The following is a 27,257-nucleotide window of genomic DNA, read 5'->3' as shown; positions in this document are numbered from 1 at the left end:
AGGTGATAGCATCCAGGGTGATTTTTATTGGGACACCATACTACATTATGTAGCCCTTTTGGATGTAAACCTTCAAATAAACATTGTACAAGTAGGTAAAGTACACAAGCAGCTCCACGCTGTACATCAGTCACAAATTGGTGTCTGGCTTCGCCCACACTTTGTTCAGGGCTTAATTTTGTAAACATTTGCAGTTACATGATTTTACATAATTCCAACGACGATACACACTATACAAGTATTGATTTAATATTTCCATGCAGTATGTGAACCTATGCCACAATGGAGAAGGCGATGCTTTGATATCAACCCTTGTAAAAACACCCATAACTACAAAAACCTTCAGTTTTCTAAAACCAGGTCCTGGGTGGTTCAAAGGAGAAACATTCACACTTACAGGTTGGACCGTTTGATGGAACTGAAACCTTTAAAATCACAACTGTGTATAGTTTCTAATTTAAATTAAGTAACAAATATGAATCCCTGAATTGAATGGTATACCCTCTTTAATCAGATTGTAAGAAAACATGTTTTTATCTGTCCAACACTGAGGGACTACAATTACTGCAGGCTACAATCAGACATGAAAACATGCCTCGTTACAGGTAGAGGAGCAGAGACACCACTTGGAAGGGACTGAAGTTCAAGATGATTCCAGAAGATGTCATTTGTGCCGGACGAGTATCATCCTGTCTCTCCAGGAGGTCACAACTAAGAGAGAGAGAGAGGGTCAGGAGGTCACAACTAAGAGAGAGAGAGAGGGGGGTCAGGAGGTCACAACTAAGAGAGAGAGAGAAAGGGTCAGGAGGTCACAACTAAGAGAGAGAGAGGGGGTCAGGAGGTCACAACTAAGAGAGAGAGAGAGGGTCAGGAGGTCACAGCTAAGAGAGAGAGAGAGGGTCAGGAGGTCACAACTAAGAGAGAGAGAGAGGGTCAGGAGGTCACAGCTAAGAGAGAGAGAGGGGGTCAGGAGGTCACAGCTAAGAGAGAGAGAGGGGGTCAGGAGGTCACAACTAAGAGAGAGAGAGAGGGGGTCAGGAGGTCACAGCTAAGAGAGAGAGAGAGGGGGTCAGGAGGTCACAGCTAAGAGAGAGAGAGAGAGGGTCAGGAGGTCACAACTAAGAGAGAGAGAGAGGGGGTCATGAGGTCACAGCTAAGAGAGAGAGAGGGGGTCAGGAGGTCACAACTAAGAGAGAGAGAGGGGGGGTCATGAGGTCACAGCTAAGAGAGAGAGAGGGGGTCAGGAGGTCACAACTAAGAGAGAGAGAGGGGGTCAGGAGGTCACAACTAAGAGAGAGAGAGAGGGGGTCATGAGGTCACAGCTAAGAGAGAGAGAGGGGGTCAGGAGGTCACAACTAAGAGAGAGAGAGGGGGTCAGGAGGTCACAGCTAAGAGAGGGTCAGGAGGTCACAACTAAGAGAGAGGGGGTTAGGAGGTCACAGCTAAGAGAGAGAGGGTCAGGAGGTCACAACTAAGAGAGAGGGTCAGGAGGTCACAACTAAGAGAGAGGGTCAGGAGGTCACAGCTAAGAGGGTCAGGAGGTCACAGCTAAGAGAGAGGGTCAGGAGGTCACAGCTAAGAGAGAGGGTCAGGAGGTCACAGCTAAGAGGGTCAGGAGGTCACAGCTAAGAGAGAGGGTCAGGAGGTCACAGCTAAGAGGGTCAGGAGGTCACAACTAAGAAGGAGGGGGTCAGGAGGTCACAGCTAAGAGGGGGTCAGTTATAATGAGGGATGGGCACGAGTAATGTTTTCCCAGATCGAGTACTCATGAATAACTTGTAGTGATCAAGTAATCGATTATTTTTAGAATGTCTCTTAAAGAGCATTATATAATTACCGCCATTCTATCTGCAGAACGTCTCTCCACTCATGGAACGGCATGTCCGTATCAATAATCCATGAATGCTATGCAAAGTGGGCTACATGTTGGCACAACATACTGCTGTTTTTATCTTTTAGATAATGCTATGCTAGCTGTATTCCAACGCAACTAACGTTTTGCTCTACAGCTTCCAGTGTTTTGTCTTCCTCAAAAACCACCAGTTGAAACGGCAAACAATGGATTACGCACGCCCATCCCTAGTTACAGTACCAACAAATGACGCAACCTAAAAGTTATTGGAAGTTCTTCCAGGAATACTTACTGCCAGGCTTCTCTGACAGCAAGGCAGGTAGACAGAGAGGCCGTCACACTGCTCCCATGTGCCTCGTAGAGCCGGACAACAAGGACACTCTTCCTGTCCTCCGCCTGTGGAGGAAAGAAAGACATTGCAGGGTGAGGGGGGCAGGTGGGTGGACTGAGGTCAAACTGAACATTAGGCCCGGGAAGACACCTGTTTAATTGTCTCCAGGACGACAGCCGGAACGTCGACTGAGAACGCGCTCCATGGCGCGGTATCTGGGGCGTTCTGGACCAGCCTCAGTGGGAAGTTCAGGTTGTAGGCACATTGGATGACAGATGCATCCTGGAAGGACCCTGTAGCAAAGCGACAAAGCGATGAAGGATAGTTACACGTTGCTTTCGCCACGAGTGTGGATGCGCAAAGCGCAGTTTGATTTGGGAAATAATAACGATATCTTGTCTAATTGAAACCCACCTGTGTGTGGCATGATCGCATAGGTGAAACCGTGAGTCCCCATGTCTGCGTTGGCATCCGGAGCCTTCGGGGCCCTGAGTCTGAGGGAGACACGGCTACAGTTAGGGGCCCTAAGTCTGAGGAAGACATGGTTAGGGGCCCTGAGTCTGAGGAAGACACGGTTAGGGGCCCTGAGTCTGAGGAAGAGACGGCTACAGTTAGGGGCCCTGAGTCTGAGGAAGACACGGCTAGTTAGGAGCCCTGAGTCTGAGGAAGAAACGGCTACAGTTAGGGGCCTTGAGTCTAAGGAAGAAACGGCTACAGTTAGGGGCCCTGAGTCTGAGGGAGAGACGGTTAGGGGCCCTGAGTCTAAGGAAGACACGGCTACAGTTAGGGGCCCTGAGTCTAAGGAAGACACGGCTACAGTTAGGGGCCCTGAGTCTGAGGAAGAGACGGCTACAGTTAGGGGCCCTGAGTCTAAGGAAGACACGGCTACAGTTAGGGGCCCTGAGTCTGAGGAAGACACGGCTACAGTTAGGGGCCCTGAGTCTGAGGAAGAGACGGCTACAGTTAGGGGCCCTGAGTCTGAGGAAGAGACGGCTACAGTTAGGGGCCCTGAGTCTGAGGAAGACACGGCTACAGTTGGGCCCTGAGTCTGAGGAAGACGGCTACAGTTAGGAGACTAGAGAAAACTACATCTCACTCATCTACACTCAGTCATCAGTTTGTACTCTTCTTCTGTGGTTACGGTAGGTGCTACATTATGAAACACTCACAGGGATAATGTCATGGTATTCTTATGAACTGAGTAACCATATTTGCAGTCATTCAGCAGAGCTACTCCAAAGTTGTGCTCCGATAGGTCCGCCCATTTGTGCCCCCAAACCTGAGGGAGAAAACAACGTAAACACAGCAGCCAAAAATAAGAATAAGATTAATTTCAAGCTGTGTCAAAGGGCATAACATACACCACTTGGGAGATTTCATATGAAATATGCAGTGAGCCCTTAACCGACTTGTGCTCCTTAATGTACCTGGAACATACAGTATAAACGCATGATATGACTTGTGCTCCTTAATGTACCTGGAACATACAGTATAGAGGAAAGTGACATCAATTATATCTGATGTGATTGACAAACCTGTACCCCTGGAACCGATTCCTCTGTTACTTAATGATGACGCACACATGGAACTGAATGAGAAGTTGTGGCTTGCGGGTGTGACCGCAGGCAAAAAACGCAATAGTTCAACGTTGACTGCCACCACCACAAACTGTACACTAAAGAAATGGTGAGAGTACTTTGTGATGGTGCTAGAACTATCCACTGCACGGTTTAACAAAGCCAAGGTCACTACATTGGAAATGTGGAAGGGGGATAGAACACTCTGCATGTGCAAATTGTCCAGAGAGCCTCCTTGGGCAATCTGCGCATGCGCCGGTTGGGGAGTAGGTGCGAAAAATTTACTATAGCTTGGCCGCGAAAGTCCCGATCGACTTGGGGTTAGTCTCTCCGTGTTCAGGAGACTCAAGAGTATAAGAAAGTCTATTGGATCATGTCTCCAGCACCCACACAGCCGTAGCTGCAACCACTTACGTCAAGGCTCTCATCAACATTCATTAATTTTATCCCCCTGTGGTCTCCCATGAGCTGAAAATACCGGAAGTGTTGCGGTGGTCTATGCCTCCGTGATAACAGGACTGTTTGAGAAGTAAACAGAGATGTATGGACAATGTGAATATGCAGAGATGATAAATAATTAAATATACAATGTGTACTGTAACATAACATGTTGAACTTTACTAAAAAAAAAAACTTGTTCACAGAAAGAAGTAGCAATAATAAACATAGAACATGCATGTATATCTAAGTATGCATTTGCCTCCCTGTAGCCATACAGTTCCTCATTCCACACCACTGTACCTCAAACCTGGCCCAGTCCCAGGACGTGTTCCTGTGTGTGGGTCTCTGCAGGTGTCCGAACTGGATCTCATAGGTGGCGTTGGGGCTGCGCACGCTCACCGGGAATTCCACCTTCAGGAACTTATGTGACTCTGCCCACTCCACCTGAGACGGGAACATGTGCCAAATCAGTGGCTCCGTTGACCCTTTCGAACGAAATCGGACGTAAAAAAAAAGCAGTAATACAGAGTACCTGTGTGTTGAACTTTATGTAGAGACACATGGCAGTAGTATTTTAGTAGTGTTTTAGCTACTGTTATTGTATATAGTAGTAGTATAGTAGTCCTGTATATTGTGTATACATCGTGTCCCATATGTTACTTTATGTTTATAGTGTCCTATGTTACTTTGTTTATATTAGATATTTTTTATATACACCGTGGGAAGGGGGAAATGCTATTTAATTTCTCTGTATGTCTTGCACATTACGAGAAGAGACAATAAAGCTGACTTTGACTTTTGACTATAGAGTACCTGTGTGTTGAACTTGATGTAGAGACACATGGCAGTAGAGTACCTGTGTGTTGAACTTGATGTAGGGACACATGGCAGTAGAGTACCTGTGTGTTGAACTTGATGTAGGGACATATGGCAGTAGAGTACATGTGTGTTGAACTTGATGTAGGGACACATGGCAGTAGAGTACCTGTGTGTTGAACTTGATGTAGAGACACATGGCAGTAGAGTACATGTGTGTTGAACTTGATGTAGAGACACATGGCAGTAGAGTACATGTGTGTTGAACCTGATGTAGAGACACATGGCAGTAGAGTACCTGTGTGTTGAACTTGATGTAGAGACACATGGCAGTAGAGTACATGTGTGTTGAACTTGATGTAGGGACACATGGCAGTAGAGTACCTGTGTGTTGAACTTGATGTAGGGACACATGGCAGTAGAGTACCTGTGTGTTGAACTTGATGTAGAGACACATGGCAGTAGAGTACCTGTGTGTTGAACTTGATGTAGGGACACATGGCAGTAGAGTACATGTGTGTTGAACTTGATGTAGAGACACATGGCAGTAGAGTACATGTGTGTTGAACTTGATGTAGGGACACATGGCAGTAGAGTACATGTGTGTTGAACCTGATGTAGAGACACATGGCAGTAGAGTACCTGTGTGTTGAACTTGATGTAGAGACACATGGCAGTAGAGTACATGTGTGTTGAACTTGATGTAGGGACACATGGCAGTAGAGTACCTGTGTGTTGAACTTGATGTAGGGACACATGGCAGTAGAGTACCTGTGTGTTGAACTTGATGTAGAGACACATGGCAGTAGAGTACCTGTGTGTTGAACTTGATGTAGGGACACATGGCAGTAGAGTACATGTGTGTTGAACTTGATGTAGAGACACATGGCAGTAGAGTACATGTGTGTTGAACTTGATGTAGGGACACATGGCAGTAGAGTACATGTGTGTTAAACTTGATGTAGAGACACATGGCAGTAGAGTACCTGTGTGTTGAACTTGATGTAGAGACACATGGCAGTAGAGTACATGTGTGTTGAACTTGATGTAGGGACACATGGCAGTAGAGTACCTGTGTGTTGAACTTGATGTAGAGACACATGGCAGTAGAGTACCTGTGTGTTGAACTTGATGTAGAGACACATGGCAGTAGAGTACCTGTGTGTTGAACTTGATGTAGGGACACATGGCATCCAGGACTATTTCCTGCGTGACGGTGCTCTTGTCACTGATCTTGAGGCTGAACTTGACGCTGCCTCGGAGGCCTCCTGTAGAAACCACTTGAACAGACTGCACCACCTCTACCACTGGCTTCCTTTGGGGGCGATAATAATACACTTTATTTGTATAGCACCTTTCATACAATAATTGCAGCCCAAAGTGCTTCACAGCGGTAAAATAGACATACATGGACATAAAATAGACATAGGCATAAAATGAGCATAGAATGGACAGAATAAAAGCAATGCAATAATAATTTACAGTAGCCTACAGTGTGGATGTAATCAGTCTAAGAAGCAGAGTGTATTAAAAGGTGAAGAGGTACGTTTTTAGCTTACTTTTGAAAATATTTAGTGAGCTAGAACTTTATGATATTATATAGGAGTTTATGATATTCACATCTGGTCTAAAAATAGACCATGTAGGCTAATAGAAAGTAACCATGTAAAATATTTAACATAGACAAATATGTAAGAGGGATAAGTGACACCTGGTCTGAAGATGGTAGTCCATCACATCCCAGGCATCCCAGTACAGAGGCACGTCGTCAAACATCACAAACTGGTTTCCGTGGCAGCCGTCAAAGATGGCCTCTCTGGAAACCAACAGAGTGGCGAGAAAACGTGAATGCAATTCCAATGGACTTAGATCTCGAGCCCCGCCCTCTTTTCTTGATCCTCCAATCACGGCTGTTGCTATTGTCCGATGGAAGCAACAGTTGCAATTAGAGGATTGAGAAAAGAGGGCAGGGCTTGAGACAGGTAAATCATACTGTAGTACGCAATACACAGATGTCTCTAAATGTGGTGGTTCTATATTGAAAAACAACAAGTTCAACACTATACGCAACTTAAATATTATGCTAGAACCTAAGGAATAATCCATTAACAGAGGAACTCTGCATTTCATACACAGATGTTAAAATAAATCAAGCACAAATATCTAAGCCATTGGGTGTCGACTGTATTCTTCTCTGAATGAAGTCCTACCTGTTTGCCTCGACCAGATACAGGGACGACAGACGTCCATCCTTGTTTACAACCGTGCGTAAAATCCCATTCTCCATGACGACAGTACCATCAGCCTGGGATGTCAAGACAACACCTTGGTCAGTCTAATTAAATGGCACCAAGCGGAGCTCCTTTTGATAAGATCTACAGTACATACAGTATACCTGAACAGTGACAGAGACCGGAAGCGCAGGCTGTATGTCTTTCACAGTCGCCAGACCAACACTGGGAACTCGCACCAGAGCTGCAATACCACAGATAAACTGCATCAGACATGACAATATAGACTGGAATGCAACTATGTAAAATATTTCATTTTATTTTATTAGGTTCCCCGTGAGCTCCAGCAGAAACAGCTATTCTTCCTGGGATCCCCACAAGACATCACCACCACGACACGACACAAGACATAACTCTGGGATCCCCACAAGACATCACCACCACGACACGACACAAGACATAACTCTGGGATCCCCACAAGACATCACCACCACGACACGACACAAGACATAACTCTGGGATCCCCACAAGACATCACCACCACGACACGACACAAGACATAACTCTGGGATCCCCACAAGACATCACCACCACGACACGACACAAGACATAACTCTTTGTCTGACGTACCTAGACCAGGGTCAGTAGTGTCCGCTTGGAGCTGGATGACTTCATTCCGTTCCCATGGCAGAGAGTTGAACACAGCAGTAGAGTCACCCCTCTGCTCCTTTGACCCCAGAGTTCTGCATGCATCTTTCAGCAGCCTGGCACCGGCACTCCGGATATCTGAGGCATAAAGTTACTGTGGTTACAGTGTAGTGTTTCCATTTGAAACCCCTAAAACAACTCATCTGCTTCTTTATTGTGGTGAATAACTACAAATCTCGTTCATCATAATGTACCTTGATAATACCGAAGTGCGTCTTCGACGACCATCTCGATGCAGCTGCCAGGAATCACATCGTGGAACTGATTCAGAAGAAGCAGCCTGCAAGAATAATAATAATAATAATTAATCAGATTTCTATAGCGCCTTTCAGGAAACCCAAGGTCGCCTAGACACATACATAACCAGTTCCTTCTGCTTAGCATAGAGACTATGAATCACTGCTTTACTTGATCAAAGTCTACTGGTTCTGTTTGTACCTCCAGAGCTCCTGTAGCTGTTTTGAGGGGTATTCAAAGGCCTTGTCCCGTGACAGTGCCAAGCTGCTGGCTACCTCGATGTCGTGGAGCAGTGTCTCACATTGGCGGTTCCCAAGCTTTATCTGCAAACATCAAATCTGGGATGAACAGAGGCTTAATGAATGATTACAGTTATTTTCAAACTAGACCTTGTTTTTTGATCAGCTGACAACATACTGATTGCTTTCAACCAAAGTCTTCAAAGTCTTGTCATCTTGGACCACAAATGAGTGATTTGTGTGTTTCTGTTGCATCTATTTTCTTTGCCTAATTTTCTATTTTCTTTTTAATCCAATTTATTTAGTTGGATTTGCATTCTTGCGTGTCCATTATACATGTTCTCAAATCTTGTCAGTAATACCACAATCTAAATTGCAGAGCATTTGGCCAACATCGCTGCTGGTAACCTGACTTCAGGGGAAGATGGTAATACCGTTTGAATGTTTCAACATTTTGGGTTTCATGATTGATTGCATTGCAGGTCACATATTATGAAAAACTCACTTTTCAGTGTTTGTGCACATACATTTGGGTGTCTGATGGTCCTAACACACACACAGACACACACACACACACACACACACCTCCAATATCCAATAATTAGCTAAATAATACTGAAAGCTTGACCAGCTTAGAAACAGACGCATCATTGTCTAATACGTGATTGCTTGGTCCTCTGTTATTTTTCATAACTTTTTTTCTCTTTGTTTGTGCATTTCCTGGCAGATAAGTTGAGAGTTAACCTACAAATATGGAATATGAGATATGAAAAAGTTTTGATGTAAGTAAGAAATTGGCTGGGATACATGTTTTAATTTCAGATTCAATGTTTTTCAGTTTTAAATATAAGAAGAAACATTTAGTTCATTGTTTGTTGTGCATCCGTATACACGGTACTTAAATACCGTGTTTGCCATGTGTCCCCCCCCCCCCCCCACACACACACACACACACACACACACACACACACAGCCCCCATCCGGACCACCCCCTAGTTGCGCCTCAGCACCATCTTGTTTGTAAATCCTGGGGAAAGCCAGTGGCATCTGTTTGTAGCAAAGCCATCTATGTGTGAGTGAGGTGTCCTGGGCCACTGTAAAACCAGCCATGTGTGAGGCACATGTGCTGGACATCTGTTTGCAGCAAAAGCAGCCATTTGTGAGTCAAGTGGGCAAATTAAATGAATCTCTAGTGTTTCAGCTCCTCCACGGCTGCAGGTCGGTGCTCAGAATAGAACAATTATACTAAAAACATGTCTATGATCCACTTCTCAACGACTGAACCCAAAGAAGACACTGGAGAACACAATTCACTTTGAGACCTTAACCATCAGGTACAAACGTCTAGCGTTTCGATGCACAATCTTAAAGAACAAGTTATAAACCCTCCTCTATCCAGAGAGCAGTCTCTCACTGGTTAATGGACCAATCAATCAATAAATAAACCACTACCTTGACAGCACTAATTCAAGAAGGGAGGTGCTATGAAGCAACAATCACCATATTACACATAACAAGAATCCAAATGTAACGATCAATATCTTAAATTACATCACATATTGCTCTTTTAGGAGTCATATAGCAACATATAGATAACAAGAGAAGCTTAGTTCTTCATTAAGTCCATGTGGTTCAACTGTGTTTAATGTTTATATCCAAAACGCCTTTCTTTATGTATTTACTATTATCTCCTCCTCTCTGGGAGACAGTCATTTGAGAGATGCAGGGGAACCATGTTTTGACTGAGCAGTGTCCTGCTATTATTACATAGTCCATGTTTTGATTGAGAATAGTGTCCTGCTATTATTACATAGTCCATGTTTTGATTGTGAATAACAGCCTTATGTTCCACAATCCATGTTTTGAGAGGATGTTAGGTCTGGCCAACATAGACACCAACCCTCATGGGCATTTCAGAATGTAGACAACATGGGTGGTACTGCAGTTTATGTTGTATCTTTTTTTTTTAACGTGTGTGTGGGTGAAAAACGTGTTTAGTGTCTGATGACTTGGCACAGTGGGTACAGTGGTCACATCTGTAGAATATGCTTTTATCCAAAGCGCTTTACGATTTGTTCCTCACATTTTACGCATTCACTCACACATTCACACACCGACGGCGGAGGCAACCATGCAAGGTGCTGACCTGCTCATCGGGAGAAATTAGGGGTTAAGTGTCTTGCTCAAGGACACTTCGACATGCTGCCCGGGAGAAGCAGGAATCGAACCGGGAACCTCCGGATTGCCAGACGACTGCTCTACCTCGTTCCCGATACATACACATATATACACGTTCATACATTTCAATAGTTTCTATATCTCATTGTCCTTTTCATATAACTAGGTGCTCAACTGAAACAGGTAGCCTTCTCCATATGTTTTGGGACTGTAACAAACTAAGAACTTACTGGAGCTCAATATGAGAGACTCTCGAAGAGATCGCTGGGTTTGAGATCCCTTGTACAATTAAACTAGCTTTATTAGGCGACATGTCTGACATCTCTCCTGATAAGAGAAACAAGGTGCGGTTCATCAAATTGGCCATGATTGCTGGTAATAAGTGTATTGCCTTGCTGTGGAAGAGTGTTGATTCCCCCCCTTATCTATGTGGCTTAGTGACATTTTTCATACATGGCACCAGAGAAAATTATGTTCAATCTCAAAAGAAAAGCACATATCTTTGATAAATGCTGGTCTGGATTTAGGCAATACATAGGACAGATTTTATAGCAGGTTGACGATGTACAGTAAGTTAATGTTGTTGATGTTTGTTTTTTGGGATGGGTTTACAGTACTATGCCTCATGCAGAACTGCAGTAGGCCTATGCCCGTTCAAATGTGACCATAAATGTAACGTTTTCCCCAAGATCGGGGCAGAAGCTGTTGTTCAAACCGTCTGGAAATTCAAAACATGACATCTTGCTTCTTCAGAAACCACTACTTATTCTTTGTCTACCCATGACTGCGTACATTAGTCATTCATAGAAGATGCTGTGAATGGGTAATGTACAAGGGAAACATAATGTGGAGTGTTTGTAGCTCTTTCTTCCAGTATGGCCGCGCAGTGGAGGCCTCTCATGGAGTGTTTGTAACTCTTTCTTCCAGTATGGCTGCCTGTAACACAACCGTTGCACGGGCATTCCGTCTGAGGCCTCTACCGGCGTGACTCTGTTTGAAAGCAATTATTAAGTGATGTATTGTATATCTTCACACATGGTGCGGGATATATTGCAAATTAGTGAAAATGCAAATGTGGTTATTTGTTTTCTGATGAGAAAATATGTAACGTTAAATATTTAATTGTTTGGGATGGATGTAGGAGCACCTGCACAGACAGGTGTAGCTGGGCTTTTTAGGTATTCAAGGTGTGTAGATATGGAATTTGTTGCGGCCCTAGTCTGGGGGTGGGGGGGTCTGGTCTTGAGGGGGGAGGGATTTGATTTATGTGCTTACGGCTGCATTTCTTACTGGAGGGGAGGTGGTTGTTTTTGGAGCTTGTGGGTGAGGGGGAGGTTCGGGGGGCGGGGACTGGGAGGGGGCAGTTTGCGGCTTTTTATGATTTCTTTTTTTTTTTTAATCTTTTTTCCCCTCCATTTTCCTCCGATTTTCTCCCATCCCAATGTTAGTCGTATGCCAATTCCCAATCCCTTCCTGGTCGCTGCGCACTTACCCCCCACAGTCAGATCATCTGGGAGAGTGGAGGCTACCACGTGCTTCCTCCGACACACGTCCAGCCAATCACCGCTTCTTTTCACCTGGCAGCGCGGATTCTCATTGAGAGGGCGTAGTGTGTGGGAGGATCACACTATCCCCCTCAGGTCCTATCCGCGCTTAGCAGGCGCCCCGACCGAACTGTAGGAGTCGCTGTTTACAACGACCCGGACCCACCCCGCCAGCTTCTCCCACCCTCTAATACAGCCAATTGTATTAGTGTGAACGGCCAGCCAAGCTGGTGACAACCCCGGAGCTCCGGGGTTGGTGACGAACGCAATCTCCGCTCGGCCACCTAACCGCTGCGGCTTTTTATGATTTGATGTTATTTGGTTGCTATGTGGACTGATGCTGTAAACGAACAAAGAAAAAAAACAATAAACATAGTTTAAATTTTTTCTTTTTTTTAAGTTTCTATATCTGTTAAAATATCCCTGGTCAAAAGATGCTGTTTTATTAAAGATTTTAAATCGTATTTTGCTGTTTTCTTGTGCGAAAGGTTGTCTGTTTTGAAAGAAATAAGAGGGGGTTCGGCACAAATTAGTTTCAGATTCAGGGCCGCTGTGTAAGTAAGACATGCCAGTGTTTCTTTACAATGTTCTTGATTTCACCCCCGATGGAGAACGAACCAAGAGGAGAAACAGAGGTGCAGGCAGGTGCTTTAACAAGGAGGCCTTCAGTTCAAATTCCTCCTCTGTGCTGCAATTTCCTTTCAGGTGGCTCTCGGGAGAGCGTTTCTGCTTAGTGGTTTGCAGTAAATGGTGCCCCCCATGCTCAAACCTGTTGAACAAATTACTCTCTCCCAGAGATTAGGAGATATGTGTTAAACACAGTACACGCAGTGTGCATCGAAACGTTAGTTGTTTGTACCTGATCAGTAAAATATCAAAGTGAATCGTGTGCTCCAGTATCTTCTTCGGGTTCAGTCGTTGAGAAGTGGATCATAGAGATGTTTTTAGTATAATGTCCTGGGCAGCAAAAGCAGCCATGCTATCAGTTGGCATTGGCATATTTAACAGCCAGGTCATCATCCACTATTCAAATGCTCCCACTCTAAACATCTTCTTTATTTAGGAGGGTATTCTGCTCTACAGCTATTCTACATGTATATGGAGTTGCTTGTACCCCATGAATGAGCCATCACAGCTAATGGAGTCATCACCAAAGCTTTTAAATATTGTATTGAAATAAACAATTATTTTATTTTCGTAAACATAGTCTCTCCCGATCTAACTACTTTTCATTGTGAAGTAGCTAGTATTTGGTAAACTACCATTTTAAAGTACCGGTACACTTTACATTTACATTTAGCTGACGCTTTTATCCAAAGCGACTTACAAGTTCTGTACGACAAGTCATCAGGAAGGGTACAACTCTATCAGCTGAGTAACAATGTTCATCAAAGTGTTGCGTAACTTTAAAATACAGTACACTGCAAGCAGGCCTGCCTGCAACCCATTGTCTCCCTACCAGTCACATTCACCAACACACAGACGTGAAATCTGCAAGCCTGTGGTTGAACTCGTGTTAAATCCAGGAGTGACTGAAGACAGTGTGCTCACCTGGGCCTGCATGGCTCACCTGGGCCTGCATGGTGTAAGTGGTTCACCTGGGCCTGCATGGTGTACGTGGCTCACCTGGGCCTGCATGGTGTACGTGGCTCACCTGGGCCTGCGTGGTGTACGTGCCGTTGTGCAGCTCTAGGAACAGTTCTCCGGTCCACGTGCACAACAGAGCAGAGTCGGTGTGGAGCTGAGAGAACAGCCCGTCAGGACTGGACATCTGCACCCTGAGGAACACGAGACGGAAAGCTGAGTGGGAAGGGAGGTGACTGGTTTGAGTAAGACGTGATTCTAATGAACGTCACTCTGAAATAGAAGGCGTCACAACAACGTGAATATCTTCAATAAAAAGGTTCAATAGAAATTGTTCATATCTGTCTCATGTCTGACAGACTCAGAATACTCTACTATGTGTGGGCGAGTTAATTTATTTCAAATGTGCGTCATGGGAGGAATCCCACAGTGTGGGGAGATTTTAACAAAACGTGTCACAATTTATTGTTTGGCTTTTCGGTGCGGTTTTGATGTCTAGACTGGGTTGTCAAAACTGTGGGACAGGAACTAACTTGGGAAGCCCATCTGTATCCTGAACACGCTGGAGTCTGTCCAACATCAGCTGTGTGGGGCCCCCGCCTCCATCCCCGAAACCAAACAGAGCTGCACTATGATTGGCTCTGCCCTTGTCCTTGTTGTTCTTCACAGTGTTGACCAACTGGTGGACGGAGGGAAAAGAATAACTCAGAACGTGTTTAAAACATTGAATTTTGCCCCTTCTGAAGGCTTCTGGGATGTATTGGAACACTCACCTCCTCAACCTTGCCCTTCATTTCGTACGAGTTTCCGGGTGGGAAATGAGTCAGGACCTGGGAGCCGTCCAGACCTTCCCAGAAAAATGTGTTGTGCTTCCAGGAGAGAGAAAAATGTTCAACAGCAAACCGAAACGTTTTAATGAGTTTAATGAGTGGTGCAGTTTTGGTTACTTACAGGGAATGTGTTGACTAGGTTCCAGCTGAGCTTCTGCGTCAGGAAGTTGGAAATGCCACTGCCCTGCATTATTTGAGGTAGTTGGGCAGAGTAGCCAAAGGTATCTGGTAGCCAGAACTAGAGTGGACAGGGAGAATATTATTAGTAGTACACTGCATATCCAAACTGCACATGCTACAAAGGTTTTATGAAAGGTAAGCGGCATCTCATATGCAGGCGGACATGTGTAAGGGTATGGCAATGTCTTCTGAAATCAAACCTCTTTGCAGTAGATTCCAAACTCTTTCTGAAAGAAACGCTGGCCCTCCAGAAACTGCCTGACCATGGACTCTCCTGAAGGCAGGTTCCCGTCCTGATTGGTTAAACAGCACGTCAGTCACAGTGTGGTCAGAGATGGCACATTGGATGTTTACAATAACGTATGAATAGTAACAAGTTCACAATTAGGAATAATATAATAGGTTAAACCACATGTTTACAGGAGGTGAACAGTGTAAACAAATTTAAGCTTGCCATTTCCACCCATGTGCCTCCGACTGGAATGAACTGGCCCTTCTTGACGTAGCGCTGAATGTCAGAGAAGAGACCTGGGTACCAGCTCTTCACCCACTGGAACTGCTGTGCCTGGATGGAGACCGATGGGTTTTTGAGTCTGAACTGAAAATGTTTTATTCTTTTTTTATTTCATGTTTTACATATATAATTTTAGTTTTTTAGTTTTTTATTAGTACACTTTATTAGGTTTTAAATTAGTATACTCATTTGAGTAGTGTAAAAGGGGTAGGATTAAATAAGTGTATACTTCTTCCTACTCCTTTTCGAACATGTAAATTGAGTTATGGTTTGCTTTTTTTTTTTTTTAGAGATCAATGTTTGTTTTGATTTTATATTGTTGTATTTACATGTTCGAAATAAAGATTTCAAATCAAAACTAAACTCAGTGAAATCGTAGCAAGCATCTGCATCATCTACCCTGCCACCAGTTGGCTTGTATTTGTGGTTCAGTACCTGTGAGCAAGTGAATACAAACTCAGGATTCTTCTCCATGAGGCGGACCACCGTCACCCAGCTTCGACCGCATTTGCGAATAGTCTCTTCATAAGGCCACAGCCACGCTGAGGAGACGGGAATCGGGATCATGATTATTTACTTATTTAAAATATATACTGTATATATAAAGATTCTGTATCCCCAATTACAATTATAGATTGAGACCTGAGTCTATATGGCAATGGCCCATCGCGTGGACAGTGTGCTGGCTTTGTCCGTTCCGCTGGCTGAAGAACTTGCGGGCCAGACTGTGTGCTTTTGAGAAAGAGCTGGGATCGGCCGGTTCACAGAGGTTCACCATCTCGTTGACGGTGAACAGGGCCTGGTAGCCACGTTGCTCTCCTTCGCCCAAATGCTGGGATGAAGCATGGAACCAATATGAATGTAATGTTCATCTTTATGAGCAGACTATCAGCATGGTAGAATAACATGGCAATACGCCTCGTTCCCTATGAGTGTACCTTTACAATATCGACCAGCATCTCGAAGTCAGTCAGCATCTCCTGTACGTCACGGTTAAACACCACCAGCTCAGCCTTCTGCACTGAATACTTCCTGTTAGGATCCGGGGCTGCAATCATGGATCCTTTACCGGCTCCAAAGAGCCCGTTACAGGCCATCTCCACATAGAGAGTGACGCTGAGGATCAGAAACAGAATGAAAGGCAGTCAATGGGAGGTGAGGTGATCCACCCAGTTTGATCTGTATAGTAGTGACAATAGAGCTCCGATGTGCCCGCCCACTTGGGCTGTGGAAGTATTTTCTTTATGTTCACACAGCCTCTGGGAAAGTTGACACAGGAAATATTCTCTGAGATTGTAAAAGTTATATACATTTTCAAACTCTCTTTAGGAAATACATTTAATTGACGAGATGTTTTACAATCTCAAGAGAACCAGATGTTTCTGTGCCGCAATGTAAAAATTCTTACGACGAAGTGCAATTATTAAGAGAGGCTGTGAGGACTACTGACTTGATACCCGATTATAAAAGGACTGACACATGGAAGCTCTGTAGAGTCAGGTTGACTGACCTGTGTGGCTCTTCATCTTTCAGACACTCGCTCAGGATGTAACTGGTCTTCTCGCCCTCTTTAGTCAAGCCCTAGACAACATTTGAGTGCATTTTTATTTCATTTTTGTAATTGTTTCCACTGTATTAAGTTTGACACCATAGGCAGTATAAAGGCCCAGTCTTTTATTTATTTGACCATACACGATTTGACTATGCACATGGTGTCAGATTCTTGAAATGTCTGACTTGTAGATAATAAATAAGCTTTTTCTAATGTGCATAACTCAAAATAGGCCTGCCACTCCAATCTCACATTTTCACAATCAATGGTGGGGCAACCCATTTGTTAACATTGGGGTTACAGATTTCACCTTTTGATTGATTGATTGATTGAAAAGTTTATTAACAGATTGCAGAATGGGTACAATACAGTACAGCTCAATACATACAATTGTTAAGGGGATGCAGACCAGAGAAAGACTTTAGTCTTGTTTACATCAGGGTCCCCCATTTTCAATTCATCATAACATATATGACATACATGACATACAGATAGACAGTACTGCTACATCTATACATTTATGACACATTCCTTTAAAAAAGGAAAAAGGGGTTGAGTAAAGGCCATCTGACTGACTGGATGATACTGTACCTGCACTGGCTGATCATCTCTCCAAACCATGGATTCTCCATCGCTCTCCCACAACAGATGAACCTCCTTCCCTCTCCAGGAATCGGGGATTCTCAGGGTCACTTTGAACCAGCAGGTCCACCATCTGAATAATCAAAACCTTCATTAACATCATTGGCCGGATACGGAGAAATCATTCTCATGCAACTATTATAAAATATGACAGTATCACTTACGTCGGTCCAAAGGTATCGCCAACTTTATGAGGGGCAAAGTTCTGCTTGGCAGCTTCCACGAATGGAATCCGTTTGGAGCTCAGGAATGAGGTGAGAGACTCCAGTGGGTAAGAATCCCCATAGAGTCTGCAAAAAAATATATAATATCTCTGACTAATGTTGCATATTCTGAATTTACAAATAATTCATGTGAGCAGCGTAACGACGTTAGAGAAATACACCTTTTTGCGTTCACGTTATATTGCCAATTGTGTCAACAAAGTTTGCAAGAAATGAAGAATGAATGAAAGTGCTTACTGTACCTTCCTCTGAGATTGCAGTCTGTAAAATAAATTTCGGATATGAATTTCTCAGCCCGTTCCAAAAGAGTCCGCCTGTTTTTCAATACAGGTTGGTGATACATAATGTAGTAGTGGCTAGATAGCTGGCTGAAACTTTTTAACCAGCAATAAACCCTGCAATATAATATTCCGCGAGGTCGTACTTGAGAAACCGGAAGTACAACTCAATATTATTGTAATTACAGAAAAGGGTCACTAGATGTCAGTAATGTTCTGCATAGAACTATGGGGCTATAGGGGGTCATCTTTTTTATTTAGTAATTTACTGGGTTGTCAACATCTGGTGTGTGTGTGTGTGAATTATTTTTATCCTTGGGGATAGCCTACATTGGTCTCTCAAGGTAAAGGAGCCATTTTAAGGTTAGGTAGGATTAGGTTAAGGTAAATAATAGGATTATATAGGCATGTAGTCGTTTAAGGCAAGGGCCCAGGGTTAGGGAATGCAAGTCTATGGAATATCACCACAAAGAGAGGGTAACATAAACAAAAACATAATCAATAACATAACTATCTAGATTCAAAATATTATTTTGCAGGTTGAACCTCATGATTTAGGCCTATTCCAAACATGAAAACATATGTTAAGAGTGAGAGGTGGACTCATTTATGACTATTTACGTCTTACAGGTGACATTAGAACAGTAGCTATGTACCAAATGTATGCAAAGCAAAACAGAGACAATGCGTTCTACACCACACTACTTTATTATCAGATTCTACACTGGAATTGGAACTATTTATTATAATGTGACACAAAGTAACCAATACACACACTGATGCATGGATACCACTCATCATCTACTGCTGATATTGAGTCAGAGTCATGCACTTTAAAGGTGCTATATTCAGCCACTAGATGTTGTACAGCATGTCATTTATCCAATCAGGTGCATTCTGCATGGGGAAATGGGAAGTAGGGAGGAGATACATGCCTACGTAAATGTAAATGACAACATTGATTTTGGACTTGCAAACCTTTTTTATACGATACATTCATTAATCAATACTTTTTTGGGGGGAGAGCAATACTTTTATTCCGCACCTTTCTAAAAGCTCTGTGGCTGTATTATTATTTTTTAATGATTACTCTACATCATTTTTTTTTATCTATAGCATCTTTAAGTATCGGCCAATACTGGGTAGGCCTACTGATCCCATTCATCACTTTTGTGATCAGTAGGCTCATGAACCTAGACCATTAGTTTGGGGTCACTTAATGAAAATGATTGTGATACAAAACATTTTACTCCATTAGATATAACATGCCATTCATTCATATGATGAAGTCGCCTCGCTCCAATTACTGTTTACATAATGGGTCTTTTGGAATTGGATTCTGGTATTGGCCAAATTATCCAATAATACCAATATCCTGGTTTAGCCTGGGATATCCAACACCAGCAGCCTATCAGTGCATCCATAATCACACTAGAGTGACATGGTCTTCTCACCAACCTCTGTGGATCATCACAAAGCAAAAACACCATCTGCACAAATAGTAGCTCTTGAATCCACTTCATTTGAATACATGCTTCCACGGGGTTGGCTGTTTCTAGGAGGTCTATTATGACACTACTTATGGAATACACAGTGTAATGAGACCACTAGTAGCAGTGAGCAGGGAGAGCGGTCGTAACGGAGCGGGTCCGGTGAGTGACAATTAAACGTCAAGTGCCATTACTTAAAATATGTAAATAAAGTACTTATCGACCACAAGAAAAAGGTACATATTGTACGTTATGTTATAGCCATAAGTAATATATTGACGTATTTATGAAAATGTACAATGTGTACGTATTACAAATAACTACATATACAGCCAGCAGCCCAGCCAGGCTTGCTGAGGGGAGGAACTCCGTTCAACGCCGTTGGGATTTAATTGTCATTTCCTCGTTAGCTTTACAAGAGAACCCCTTTTTATTTACCTTAATTATTAATTAATTTATCGTGACGTCTACAAATCAGTTATTCGGCGACGTGTTAAACTGCAGCAGAAGCATTTGCATTCTACTGTATTGTAATTTATTTTATTTTTTATAAAAAAAACTGATCGAAATTATCCGTATGAATAGAATAAACAAAGGCTCAGTGATGGCGAGACAGCATAATGTTCATTACAGTGAGACCCGCTGTGGTGGACTATGTAGGCTACGGTCTCAGCTGAGAACGTCACAGGAGCGCCGGGGAGTTCAGTCTTGTGATCAGAGAAGCCGAGGAGGGTCAAAGGTCAGGCCGGCCCACATGCAGCCCGGAGAGACAAAAGGCTTTTTTTCTCCCAGCATTATTCACAGGGACAGGAACTGAGTGGTTGTGTTTGATTTGAACCGGGCGCCCTCTGATTATAAGATCCATAGAGCAGCTCTAAGTATAGGGCGGTTGAAATGGTGGTATAGCCCGTCCCTCTCAGGCCACCCGAACATCAGTGGATGTCTGTGGACTCCCGTGCCCCCCCCTATTGTTTGGATTGTGGTTGTGCTTTCCACCATGTCTGGACAGTCCGAGGGAACAGATGTCATGGTCATACTTTGGCCTGAGAAATCTGGCCATTTCGGTGTTGGCGGCACTCTGCTTTGCCCAGAAGCTTGGGTGCTTGAGAAACTCAACTCGCCGGGTCAGATAAATGACAAGAAACGATGACAGCTCTTTCCCCTTGGGAAATAGAAATATAGCAAAAATATATATAAAAAAAACATCCTCCTCTCCACTCACATCAAGGAGCGTGACCATGTTGTTTCTCACAGCAACAACAAATCGCAAAGGAAGTAGCCCACCTTCCAATACAGAGAGAGATGCATGCAAGACTCTGTCCTCTGATCTAAATGTACCCCTATGCTACCAGACGTCCAAACTGTCCAGGGTTCAGAAACACAAAAGCGATGCATGAAGAGATCGATCTTGGTGGAGGGCGAGTGGTGAAGGTTTGGGTTCCTTGAGATGGGAGGCCCAGGTATAATGAGCTATACTCTTGAGCCACACTCATCTCTGTCTCCAACGTCGTACTGAACATCGCTACCCTTCTCCTGGGCGGCACCCGATCTGTGATGGAAAAAGACAGATAAACATAATATTCTTTTTTTTATACACTTTTTCTCCTCCTATTTTTCTTGTATTCTTTTCCTCCCATCCCAATTTAGTCGTTATGCCGATTCCCCCCTCCCCTTCCTGGTCGTTGCGCGCATTTGCCCCTACTTGCCGGTCTAGGGAGCCCTGAAGTCTATCACATGCTTCCTCCAATACATAGGAGACAGCCAGCAGCCTCTTTTCACCTGGCAGTGAGGACTCTCATTGGGTGAGTGTAACGCGTGGGAGGGCACACTACCTCACCCAGATCCCTTCCTCGCTGTGCAGGCGCCCTGACCGAACTGTAGGAGTCGCTGTTTACAATGACCAGAATACCACCCATCGGCTTCCCTCCCCACTGACACTGCCAATTGTGTCAGTATGAGGACCGGCCAAGCCGGAGGCACCGCTGACAGCTGGATTCGATACCAGTGTATCTGTGGTGGTAGACAGACGCTTAGTCCGCTGCGCTACCCGGCCGCCAGATAAACATAATATTCTTGAATTCTTTCAACCACTCATGCACTTATCAGTCTGAAATTGAGTCTTCCCCTGCACTTGTTTTCTATAATATTTCATGTAATTTTTCAAAAACATTGCGGCCTTGAAAAATGCCCCTTGGATTGGGAGTAAATTCTATAATGATCAACATTTTTGTGACTTTATTGTCATTGCACAAGTACAGAGTATTTTCCTTGTTCCTTATAATGATACACACAGACAATCATTTAAGGAAGTGTATACGGCAACTAATATGTACATAACATTGGGTGGCGCAGCGGACATTGCGCTCGTCACCAACGCAAGAGACACCGGTATCTAATCCGGCTGTCAGTGTTGCCTCCGGCTTGGGCCGGCCGTCATACTGACTCAATTGGCAGAGTCAGCGGGAGGAGAGTCGATGGGTGGTAGTCTGGTCGTTGTAAACAGCGACTCCTACAGGTCGGTCAGGGCGCCTGCACAGCAAAGACAGGAAAATGGCGGGGGCAGTGTGAGCCTCCTACACGTTACTCCTCGCCAATGAGAGTCCGCTCTGGCAGGTCAAAAGATGTGACTGGCTGCCTCCACATGTATCGGAGGGGACATGTGATGGGCTTCTATCCTCCCTACGACCGGCCAGTGGGGGGAACATGCGAGCAACGATCAGGACAGGACAGGGAGTGCTCCCTGCTGGACCACAACACCACTTTACGACAACGGCATTGACCGGTGCTCGAACCGGTGATCTTCCGATCATGAGTCTGGAGCTCTACTCATGTAGCCACGCTGCCGGACACTGCAGTAGGCTATTATGATACTTTTGTTCCTTAAAACCAACCGTAAATCCAATGTTGTCCGACCTCCTATGCGGGCAATATTGTCAAAAGTCACTAGATTATCTACCATCGCAGAGTAGTGGTGTTTGTTCTGAAAAGTTTCCAGTGCCTTGGACTGGAGGATGTGAAGGAGAGGAGACAGGAAGAACACCTGCCATGGTGCTCTGGCTGCAGGGAGGGAGCCTGGTACCAAGCCCATCTGTGAGCACAAAGCCGCTTAGTCCCTTGCCTCCAGAAGTGGGCTTTGCATTATTACCATAAGGGAATCGAGCCGTCGCGTCCTCGCTGCAGCTCGCCAGCACAGTGACAGGGTTCTATTCTGTATCCCATTCCACCCTCTCTTGGTCTCATTATTTTCTTTTTTTGTATTTTCTTTTTTTATTATTTTTTAAACATAACATCAAATTAGACACACAAGCATTAACAGTAAACATCCAATGATATCACCATTTAAATAAATGTAGTATACGAGATATATACCTAATACTTTCTATCTAATACCCTACATACATATGCTCTCGCTCGCTCACCCCCCCCGGACCCCCACTTGGATAATCCATCCATTATCATTCGTTTCTAACCAGGCACTACAATTCATATGCTAGCTTTTATTCTCTCCACCACTTCTAACCAGATTGCAATTTTGGTTTCACTGACACCTAAAATTCTTGCTGTAGATATTTCTAGATAAATCACATCGAGATAGGTAAGAACCCATACCTTCCGGCACATTTTTTCCGGTTGAAACCATCGTGATGCTATCAGCTTTTTAGCCGCTGTGAGACCAGATAAAACTAGTCTCTTTAGCTGTATAGGGGCTGCAAACTGAAAAACATCATTCAACAGCAATAGAGATGGTCTCATTATTTTCATAGATGTAACTTCATCCATCGCTCTGCCAATAAATATATTTACTATATCTGACTATATCTAAACTATATTTGTTTGTTAAATCCAAGGATATAAAAAGCTTGTGATACCAATAGTGCAGTCTAGGGCAGGGGTTCCCAAACTTTTCAGGCCGCAACCCCCAAATAACGGTGTCAGAGAGCCGCGCCCCCCACTATTATAGGAGGTAAAAAAAATTAAAATAAAAAAAAGTATAATATATATATATATATATTTATTTTTTATATAAATGGAAATGTATGGTTGAAACATGCAAACGTTCAAACGCACACACACTAATAAGTATTGGAGGCTTTTAACCAGGGCCGGACTGGGGAAATCATTCAGGCCAGGAAATATAGTGCAAAATATAGCCCCAGTCAGGCCACCTTTTAAGCAGGGTCCCCCACCAGGAATTTCTTTGCATTCTGGTGCAGGATTCTTTTTAATTTGTACCCTTTAAATGCCAGTGTGTGTGATGGCATCACAAATTATTGTTAAAAAACAGGCTAGCATTATGTATGATTAGCAACAACACTGATTTTGATGGATTCTCTGTTTTTTGTAATGTCAGATTGAAAAAAATACAATCTTTTATTCAACTGATCATAACACCACATATTCATTTTATAATTCTAACCCTTTAAATGCCAGTGTGTGTGATGGCATATATTTGCAATATATCAAATGCAAAGTAGATTTTTCTGGGGGGGATTATTACAGGCTAGCATGTGTCAATGATTAGCAACAACAGTTTTTTGTAAGGGTCCCGCCTCCACCAATCACAGTGATCTCCTGGTTGTTCCCCACCTAGGTTATCTAACTATTGCGCTGCTGCAACTAGAAACATTGGCCTGGCCTGCTTCTAAGTTCAGTGGCCTGACTGCATAAAAAAAAAAAGTGTATTATTATTATTATCTTTTTTTTATATCATCTGGCGACCCCCACTTTGGGAACCCCTGGTCTAGGGTAACGTTATATGCAAACCTTTTTCTCTGATCATTTTAAGTATAGCCACATATCATCCTAATTACAATTTAAATACACACACACACATACAAAGATACTAACAACAAACAATGGACCTCATTCCCGCACATGTTCGTAAGTATCTTCGTAACTATCTTTGTAAAAAGTTCATACTAACAGATTTACGAAAATCCTCCTCCGGATTCCTGAATGTGTGAAACGGTCTTTGTAAGTGACCAAAATCATCGCAGCTGGGTTCCCATGAATGAAGAACGTCACCCATTCTTAACTCATTCAGCACCAGACCCGACATTTCTTGGGTTATCTCGCCAGCGGTTGAGCGTCATACCCGAGATTTCTCGGGTTTTGATCCTTTGATCTTTTTCCTCTGAGCCCCGTTCTAAACCATCATCCGGATCATTCTATGTGTCCCTGGCTCGTTTCCCTACATTGGAATTGCAATGCCGATCGAATCTCACCAGGTGGCAGTATCGCCTACCTTTTGAACTCTGATAGAAAGGGAACAGGAGAGGCAATGAATGAACTGGACTATCGAGACTCACTCTGAGGGGGAGGAGCTCTTCCAAAGCAATTGCTAGCAGATCTGCTTGCCTCAAAAGTATAGTGTCCCGTAAACACGTGTAATTAATTACATATAAACGAGTAATCGCGATCGCCGATGGGATCATTGGAATTATTCTTTTTGGATTAACTTCTGGCTAAGGTAAGGACCCCCTATGTCTATTTTACTGAACCTGAAACATGTTCCTGTAACGATCACAGTGGCTTACTTTACCGGACATAAACCAAGCGTGTTGTAACGATCGCATTTTCGGGGTAAGACTACCCTTGATAATTTTGTGTACACGGTATATACCTTTGATTTGGAAGTATTTGGGGTTTCTGGGGATCAACCAGAACGGTTTGGGTTTATTGCATATAACGCGTTTTATCTCGCAATCTATGGGAAAAGACTGGATTATCTTGGAAATGGACGATGTTTAGCGTGTAATAAACTACAGTGTGTAGAAACAAACTCTTATTTACATGTTGGACTAGAAATAGTGTCTGTCAAATGAGCCATACTATTGTCTCCATAGCTATTGTCTCCATCAATATCGCGAAAATGGTCATGAAAAGCTGGCGCTAGACAGTGAAGGATGGGGGAAGCTTATGGCGTTCAATGTGTTAAACTGGAAGTGCGTTCTCGTACACCTTCATTTGCTTTTTTTTTTATCAATTTTTTTTTTTTTTTATACACAAAACAAGACAAACACCATACAGTAACAATAACAATGAAGTACACCTTAATTTGCATACAGAAACGCCCTGCCAGCTCCTTATAAGGAGAGGCTATCCATTGCGTCTGCTTTGTGTTGACCCTTATGGGGGAAATATTCAACAGGTAGTGCAACAGGTTTGGCAACAGGTTTGGCATCCAACCAGAGTGCAAATGTAACACTAACAGTAAAGTGCAATAGTACATACAATGCACAGGTGATTAAACTGGTTAAAGGCTTCATTTCAGATAAATCATGGTGATTGCGTTCACAAATTATATAATTATAATAATAAATACGACAATATTTGTATCATTAACAATTACGTTTTACATTTATAGTCAAAATAAATAAATAAACAATAACTAAACCCAATCATGTGGATGTAGCTTTAGTTGAATAGACTGTATTAATATTCCATATACCGTCTTGTTCTCTATGATATTATTTATTGTTGGTTTTATTTATTTCTTACATTGCTTGCGCACATCTAAGAACCAGTGGAGAAATGGTTTGGTGATGATGCATAAGGCAGATGCACTCAGTGCATACATGTACTGTATACGTGCGTAATGAATCGTTACAGTTACAGTAGGCTTATATTATTCTAATGACTTGTTTTATTATTCATTTAATACATTTTTCCACTATAGCTACATCCGTGCGATTGGGTTTAGTTCTTATTTATTTTCGGACATGGTTTGTTGATTCATGACTATAAATGTAAAAGATAAGAAGGGAGGCTACGTGGCGTAGTGGGCAAGGCACTCGCCACGAATACTGGAGACGCTGGGCTCGCCTGTTCGAGCCCAGCGCTCCACATTGCTTTCAGTTTAGCTGGTCGTCCGTACTAATACACATTGGCCGTATTAGGGGGTGGGAAACTGATGGGTGGGGATCGGGCGTTGTGGACAGTGACTCCTACAGGTCGGTTGGTGCGCCTGCGCAGTAAAATCAGGAAGTGTCGGGGGCAGCGTGAGCCTCCCACGCGTTACTCCTCGCCACTGAGAGATCGAGCTGCGCAGGTGAAAAGATGCGACTGCTGTTACCTCAAGTACCGGAGGGGACTTGTGCTATGTATGACTTAGTCCACATTGCAGCCGGCTTGTGGGAGGCAAGAAACAGCGTTCGTGACAGGGGAGGGTTGAATTGGATGATACGAAATTGGGATGGGAGAAAAATATAGAAAAATGGGAGAAAAAGTGGATCAAAACAAAAAAAAATGTAAAAGGTAATTGTTAATGATACAAATATTGTCGTATTTATTATCATTATAATTATTTAATTCCGCGGATGTCTGTAGAATCGAAGTGACCACAATCCCCAAAGACCTCTCCGAAATGAAGCCTTTAAAAACTTGGTTGCACACCAATACATCCAGACAGTCGTATTTATTTTTATTATAATTATTTAATTCCGCAGATGTCTGTAGAATCGAAGTGACCACAATCCCCAAGGATTTCTCCCAAATTAAGCCGTTAAAAACACACACCAGTCTGTCCGAGTTCATAATTTCTACGAACAAATTTACAAAAAGAAGCCGTTCGAGAATGCCAAATAAGTTTGTAAATCGAGTTACGAAGAAATGTCTTGGTAACTTTCTCGTATGTCCGTTCGAGAATGAGGTCCAATATTCAATCATTTGAAATGAGGGACAGTGTAGTCGAGTTGACACGGTCCTCATGCCGTTGGACTGGCGATGAGGACCTTGTAGACTCAATCACTAAATGATGTACTTATTCCACATAATTGTACAGGGTTGAGTCTACACATTCCTCGTTTC

The 27,257-nt window shown here is 43.4% G+C and overlaps 1 protein-coding gene across 1 annotated transcript; it reads right to left on the bottom strand.

Moving 5' to 3' along the window:
* Positions 1-6: 6 nt before the first annotated feature.
* On the bottom strand, positions 7-18,098 carry man2c1 (mannosidase, alpha, class 2C, member 1). Its single transcript, XM_084334534.1, has 26 exons — positions 17,923-18,098; positions 17,621-17,746; positions 17,406-17,529; positions 16,773-16,843; positions 16,201-16,378; positions 15,905-16,094; positions 15,698-15,804; positions 15,203-15,313; positions 14,949-15,041; positions 14,690-14,806; positions 14,512-14,607; positions 14,272-14,417; positions 13,809-13,932; positions 8,395-8,516; positions 8,151-8,236; positions 7,879-8,034; positions 7,413-7,492; positions 7,228-7,322; positions 6,729-6,833; positions 6,176-6,332; positions 4,502-4,645; positions 3,353-3,462; positions 2,598-2,677; positions 2,334-2,476; positions 2,145-2,248; positions 7-711 (listed from the first exon to the last, which is right to left on the bottom strand). Exons 1-26 carry the CDS (start codon positions 18,021-18,023, stop codon positions 600-602), a joined length of 3,078 nt encoding a protein of 1,025 aa, XP_084190660.1. The 5' UTR covers positions 18,024-18,098; the 3' UTR covers positions 7-599.
* Positions 18,099-27,257: the final 9,159 nt, after the last annotated feature.

This window comes from Notolepis coatsorum (genome assembly GCF_963971535.1).
Source record: "Notolepis coatsorum genome assembly, chromosome: 18".
Taxonomy (NCBI): Eukaryota; Metazoa; Chordata; class Actinopteri; order Aulopiformes; family Paralepididae; genus Notolepis; species Notolepis coatsorum.
This window is presented reverse-complemented; position numbering and strand designations above follow the sequence as displayed.